The sequence below is a fragment of the Nicotiana attenuata genome, unplaced genomic scaffold, assembly GCF_001879085.1.
Source record: "Nicotiana attenuata strain UT unplaced genomic scaffold, NIATTr2, whole genome shotgun sequence".
Lineage (NCBI taxonomy): Eukaryota > Viridiplantae > Streptophyta > Magnoliopsida > Solanales > Solanaceae > Nicotiana > Nicotiana attenuata.
This window is the reverse complement of record NW_017670841.1, coordinates 64,970-72,307: the sequence shown is the minus strand read 5'-3', so window position 1 is coordinate 72,307 and position 7,338 is coordinate 64,970. Positions and strand designations below refer to the sequence as shown.

At 40.4% G+C, this 7,338-nt stretch overlaps 1 protein-coding gene across 1 annotated transcript in view; it reads left to right on the top strand.

Moving 5' to 3' along the window:
• Nucleotides 1–299: 299 nt before the first annotated feature.
• Nucleotides 300–7,338, top strand: part of LOC109243804 (beta-galactosidase 3-like) — an 11,560-nt gene continuing 4,521 nt past the window's right edge. Inside the window, exons 1-3 of the mRNA XM_019410798.1 lie at nucleotides 300–355; nucleotides 5,741–5,850; nucleotides 6,019–6,128. Coding sequence (XP_019266343.1) covers nucleotides 300–355; nucleotides 5,741–5,850; nucleotides 6,019–6,128 — 276 coding nt within the window. The remainder of the gene's footprint in view (nucleotides 356–5,740; nucleotides 5,851–6,018; nucleotides 6,129–7,338) is intronic.

Below are 7,338 nucleotides of genomic sequence, written 5' to 3'. Positions count from 1 at the left end.
TGTCATCACATTCTCCACCCCTAAAACAACTGTTCGTCCTCGAACGGACATAGAAAAGTACTTGAGTCGGTGAGAAGATGGGGATATCTGCTCCGCATATCGGACTCGGACTCCCAAGTAGCCGCCTCAATAGGCTGACCTCTCCACTGCACACGACCAAAGGGTAACTCTTCGTTTTCAACTGTCGAACCTGCCGGTCTAGAATAGCTACCGGCTCCTCCTCGTAGGTCAAATCCTTGTCCAACTGGACAGTGCCGAAGTCTAACACGTGGGATGGATCGCCATGATACTTCCGAAGCATGGACACAGGAAACACTGGATGCATAGCTGATAAACCTAGCGGCAACGCAAGTCTGTAAGCCACCTCTCCCACTCGATCAAGGATCTCAAAAGGCCCGATAAACCTAGGGCTTAGTTTTCCCTTCTTCCCAAATCTCATCACGCCCTTCATGGGCGACACTCGAAGCAACACTCGCTCTCCGACCATGAATGCCACATCATGAACCTTACGGTCGGCATAACTCTTTTGCCTAGACTGAGCTGTACGAAGTCTATCCTGAATGATCTTAACCTTATCCAAGGCATCTTGCACTAGATCTGTACCCAATAACCGAGCCTCCCCCGGCTCAAACCACCCAACCGACGATCGACACCGCCTACCATATAATGCCTCATAGGGGGGCCATCTGGATGCTCGACTGATAGTTGTTGTTGTCGGCAAACTCCGCTAACGGCAAAAACTGATCCCAAGAACCTCCAAAGTCAATAACACAGGCGCGGAGCATATCCTCGAAAATCTGAATAGTACGCTCGGGCTGTCCGTCTGTCTGAGTAGGGGTGTTCATAAAAACCCGAAAAACCGAACCAAACTGAAAATCAAACCAAACCGATCAAAAAAATCGATAATTTTTGGTTTGGTTTGGTTTTGGTTTTGAATTTTAAAAACCGATCAAATTTGGTTTGGTTTTGGTTTAATCAGAAAAAAACTGAAAAAAAACCGAACCAAACCGACTATAGGAGTAGCTATTTTAAATTTATTATTACACCTATAAATATGTATATTTTTATACAAAGTTTCAAAAATTTAATGGTAAATATTAATAGTTTGCACTTTTAGTATAGTTCTTTACCTTTACATTCTAGTTTGATTGGTAGTTTTCTTTTGTTAAGTGTAAGAATCCATTTTGTGTTAAAAATAATATATTTTGAATTGAGTCCTTAAATTATTCATCACTATTTGATTCAATTATTATCAATATATCTTGGTAAATAATAGATTTCCCAAAGGGCAATTGATTTGATAGTGTTACGTTGAAAATATGGTCGCCGGAATATGTGTTTGGTAGTGTATGTCTTATATTTAAGAAAAAACCAACAAATAACCGAAAACCCCAAAAAACCAACAAAACCCGACATAAACCGAATTGAGAATAAATCGACTTAATTGGTTTGGTTTGGTTCTAATATTTGAAAAACCGACTTACTTAGTTTGGTTTCTTTTAAGGGAAAAACTGATCCAAACCGAACCATGAACACCCATACATCTGAGGATGAAATGATGTGCTCAACTCGACCCGCGTACCCAACTCACGCTGCACTACCCTCCAGAATTGTGAGGTAAACTGCGTACCTTGATCAAAACTGATAGACACGGGCACACCATGAAGACGAACGATCTCACGGATATAGATCTCCGCCAACCGCTCCGAAGAATAGGAAACCGCCATAGGAATGAAATGCCCTGACTTAGTCAGCCTATCTATAATAACTCGTACTGCATCGAACTTCCTATGAGTCCATGGGAGTCCAACAACGAAATCCATAGTGATACGCTCCCACTTCCACTCAGGAATCTCAATCTTCTGAAGCAAACCACCAGGTCTCTGATGCTCGTACTTTACCTGTTGACAATTCAAACACCGAGCTACATATACAACAATATCCTTCTTCATCCTCCTCCTCCAATAATGCTGCCGCAAGTCCTGATACATCTTAGCAGCACCCGGATGAATAGAATACCAGGAACTATGGGCCTCCTCTAGAATCAACTCACGAAGTCCATCCACATCAGGCACACAAACTCGACCCTGCATCCTCAAAAATCCGTCATCTCCAACTGTAACCTGCTTGGCATCTCCGTGCCGCACTGTGTCCCTAAGGACAGGCAAATGAGGGTCATTATACTGTCGATCTCTGATACGCTCAAATAATGAAGATCAAGCGACTATACAAGCTAGAACATGGGTGGGCTCAGAAACATCCAACCTCACGAACTGATTCGCCAAAGCCTGAACATCCAAAGCAAGCGATCTCTCACCGACTGGAATATACGCAAGGCTACCCGTACTAGCCGACTTCCTACTCAAAGCACCGTCCACCATATTGGCCTTCCCGGGATGATACAAGATGGTGATATCATAGTCTTTAAATAGCTCCAACCACCTTCTCTGCCTCAAATTGAGCTCCTTCTGCTTGAACAAATACTGTAAACTCTTATGATCCGTGAACACCTCACACGACACGCCATATAAATAATGCCTCCAAATCTTCAGCGCGTGAACTCTAAGTCATGAACTGGATAATTCTTCTCGTGAATCTTCAACTGCCGCAAAGCATATGCAATAACCTTACCATTCTGCATCAACATCACACCAAGTCCAATACGAGATGCGTCACAATATACCATATATGGCCCTGAACCTGTGGGCAACACCAACACCGGCGCCGTAGTCAAAGCTGTCTTGAGCTTCTGAAAGCTCGCCTCACACTCGTCCGACCACCTGAATGGGGCACTCTTCTGGGCCAACCTAGTCATCGGGGCTGCTATGGATGAAAACCCCTCCCCAAACCAACGGTAATAACCCGCCAAACCCAAGAAACTCTGGATCTCTGTAGCTGATGTGGGTCTAGGCTAGTCCTTGACTGCCTCAATCTTCTTAGGATCCACCTGAATACCCTCTGTTGATACAACATGACCCAAGAAAGCAACTGAACTCAACCAAAATTCACATTTCGAAAACTTAGCATATAACTGGCTGTCTCTCAGAGTCTGAAGAACGATCCGAAGATGCTGTTCATGCTTCTCTCGGCTGCGGGAGTAGATCAAGATATCATCAATGAAAACAATCGCAAAGGAATCCAGATAGGGCTTGAACACCCGGTTCATCAAATCCATGAATTTCGCCGGGGCATTTGTCAAGCCAAATGACATCACTAGAAACTCATAATGCCCATACTGAGTGCAAAAGGCTGTCTTAGGGACATCGGATGCCCTAATCCTCAACTGATGGTAGCCAGATCGTACATCAATCTTCGAAAACACCTTGGCGCCCTGAAGCTGATCAAATAAGTCATCAATCCTCAGCAATGGATACTTGTTCTTGATGGTGACTTTGTTCAACAGCCGATAATCTATGCATATCCTCATCGATCCACCCTTCTTCTTAACAAACAACACCGACGCACCCCAGGGAGAGACACTAGGTCTAATAAAGCCCTTATCAAGCAAATCTTGCAACTGTTCCTTCAATTCTTTCAACTCTGGCGGGGCCATACGGTACAACGGAATAGAAATGGGTTGAGTGCCCAGAGCCAAATCAATGCAAAAGTCAATATCCCTGTCGGGTGGCATCCCCGACAGGTCTGTAGGAAAAACCTCTGGGAACTCCCGAACCACTTGTACAGAATCCATGGGAGGAACCTCCGCACTAGAATCACGAACATAAGCCAAGTAAACCAAACACCCCTTCTCGACCATACGCCGAGCCTTCATATAAGAAATAACCCTGCTGCTAGAATGACTAGGAGTCCCTCTCCACTCTAATCGAGGTAACCCCGGCAATGCTAAGGTCACGGTCTTGACGTGACAGTCCAGTATAGCTGATAAGGAGACAACCAATCCATTCCCAAGATGACATCGAAATCCACCATATCGAGAAGTAGGAGATCAACACTAGTCTCAAGACCCCCAGTAATAACCACACACGAGCGATAGACACGATCTACAACAATAGAATCCCATACTGGTGTGGACACATACACGGGAGCACTCAAAGAATCACGAGGCACAACCAAATATGAAGCAAAATAAGATGACACATAGGAGTATGTAGACCCTGGATCAAATAGAACTGAAGCAGCTCTACTACAAACCAAAACAGTACCTGTGATAACTACATCGAAAGACTCAGCCTCAGGCCTGGCTGGGAAAGCATAACATCAGGGCTGGGCCCCACCACCCTGAACCATATCCCTGGGATGACCTCTTGCTGACTGGCCTCCGCCTCTAGCGGCCTGGCCTCCACCTCTAACGGCCTGACCTCCACCTCTAGCGGGCTAACCCCTACCTCTAGCTGGCTGGGCAGGCAGTGCTGGGATCATGGCAGGAGAACTGATGTTTTAGACGTTAATACGACACAAGATGGGGGGGGGGGTGATTTGTGTGGTACCTAATTTTCGCACTAGAAGAACCTGGTTCTTCTAGGTGTTCTAACTTCTGCTGTTTGCGGAATTAAAATACATAAATAAAGAACACAGAGATTTTTACGTGGAAAACACCTAGCTCAAAAGGTGAAAAAACCACGACCTACTACTCAGTAGGATTTTCCCAAACTTCCACTAAACTTCAATGAGCCAAAAACAACATTTACAAAACTCTTTGTAAACCTAAGGATTAACTCTAATCCCAGTGTAGCACACAGCCTCAACTGTTACGACACTTTCAAGTTAACTCTAACTTGAATACTCAATGCACCTAATACAATTGCTTCTAAGAAAGCTGGAAAGGTACAATGTTAAAACACCTACTACAATTGAACTAGAAATAAATAAAGACACAATAGAATTGGTTCTTCACACTTAGTTCTTGTAGCTTCAGATTTGCACACTTGTATCACACACAAATTGCTTGCAACAATCGCCTAGCTCTTTTGCTCTCAATTTGGTTTAACTTCAGCTTATGTGCAATCACCTGTAAAAGAGAACAATCGTTATATTTATAGAGTTAGTAATCAGAGTTTGATAAGAACTCGAATTGTGGATCCTTTGACAATTCGAGTCCAAGAACAACTCTAACTCCTAATCCATATTCTTGATCAGGATGTAATTCTCTTTTCATAAGGAGACTTCAACTCCTTATCCTATATGCAATCTTTTCGATCAGTTCAGAAGATATTCATCAAGATATTGCTGCTTGATCTCAAGGATTTATCTTATTCACGTGCATCTCATGTGTATGGGCCATAACAACTGTGTCTCCTTAGATGAACCTGGTCCTTTACTGAGTTCGTTTGTCATTCTTAAAAACTTCAACTGATCTTGGGCCAACATGGATGGATGCCATTTTCCTCCCTCTCTTTGGTTTCCGAAACATGAAATCAATAATAATTGCTCAATCTATCATGTCATAAATTCTTGAAGGAAAGAAATTTAACTGAATGTCCAAAACATACTATTTTGGTTAACCTTTTGCTGAGTGATTAACCAATTATTTATGTATTTTAGAATATTTATCCTCGAACTAGTTTAAGAAGTCACTTATTGGTCTGCCAATTTTGTTTAAGCATTGGGTGCATTCAGTTTTCTTATAACTAATGGGATGGAAGGTGGTAAGGAACTTTTATGGGGGGAGAAAAAAGCTAGTTTGCTTTCTATCTGACTACAGTTGAGAAATTGTAACATTGCATCTTGAAATCGTTTCTATAAACATACACTCATTATTTTTTTTCTTTATTATTGGCAGTATATTTGTTAATGAGGAGGAGGAGTTCCTACAAAACAAAAGCAGTGCAATGCTTTTTGTTGAATCAAAGGGTCATGCTATGCATGTCTTCATCAATCATGTTCTTCAAGGTCTGTATGCTATATGCCTACTTGCACGTTAGGGAAATTACACCAAAAGAAAAAAAGGAAACCCCTTTGTATATAAATTTCTTTTCCCTAGAAATAATATATTCCTTTCTGTATAAAGTGCATGTGAACCTTAAGCAATTTTGTTCATTTGTGTGTATTGCTCTTTAGCCAGTGCATCTGGAAATGGCACAGTGCCACATTTCAAGTTTGGAACTCCTATTGTTCTCAAGGCAGGGAAGAATGACATTGCCTTATTAAGCATGACTGTGGGCCTACAAGTAAGTGGCTACAACTACATTCATCTTTGCATAATGTGGTGACTGGATGCATCCCCTGGGGGCCCAAGTTGCATTATAATTGGGAGTGATCATTTTATTGAACAAGTGTAATTTTTTAGGTTTTCCAATTTTTCCAGCTTTTGTTAAAAAAGAAAAAAAAGATCAAATAGATTATTTTTTGGCCATCAGTTTCTTACATCTATGTTATACATGAGCTTCCTAGCAGAGTCTTGCAATAAAATTATGATGCAATGTCAACTTATTGCCTCCATTTGAATGTCTTGCTTGTATGTTTTCTTATTTTTTCTTTTTAATCAATTTCCAAGGAATATATGGTTGTAATAGCTTCAATTCTTAGGGTTATGATTCGTAACATGAATTCATTATGCCAAGATCAGACAATTTCAACATTTTCTTTGGTGAGGAGTGAAACATCCTTACTATTCCAAATAAAAGACTGTGAAAGAACTTTTTTTTAATCTATAATGATGGATAATGTTCAGCAATTCTCTGCAAAAAAAGAGTTATGATAACTTGTGCATTTTGGAACTTTGCAAACGTTCACATAGTACTCTTGCTGCAGTTATTGGGATGTTGAAAGAGACCAATACACTTCAAATATTGCATAACTCTTATGTATTCTAAGAGCTTGTTTGGAAAGCCACCTTGAAAATGGATTTGGGTGTAATTGGGTGTAATTACACAGTTTGGCATGTTTGTTTGGCCAAGTAATTACTTGGTCAGCATGGAATTGGGTGTAATTGGAGGGGTGTAATTACACTCTCCAATTCTCAAGGGGAGGTGAGAATTGGTGGTAATTACACTGTGTAATTGCAAGGTTGCTTTTTAGTTTCTTTCCTTTTTGTTTTTATTTTAATTTATTTTTTTATAACTTTTTATTTCTATTATTTTAATTTTTTAATTTATTTTGAAATTTTAAATTTTTTTTTGTACATTATTTATCTTTTATTTCTCTATATTTACTTCTTGTGATTCCATGTAATTGCTTATATTTTATTTTTTATTTATTTTATTATTCTATTTTTTTAAACTGCACCTCCTAATATAAGAAATAATGAGTCATTAACAAACTTGACATATAATGAGTGATGCAATTAAAGTGGAATTTCGTTGTTGAATGTGGTTATAAACTTATCATGTTTCCTAATTATTAAGTTGCACTGGAACTTACTATTATTATGTTGGAATT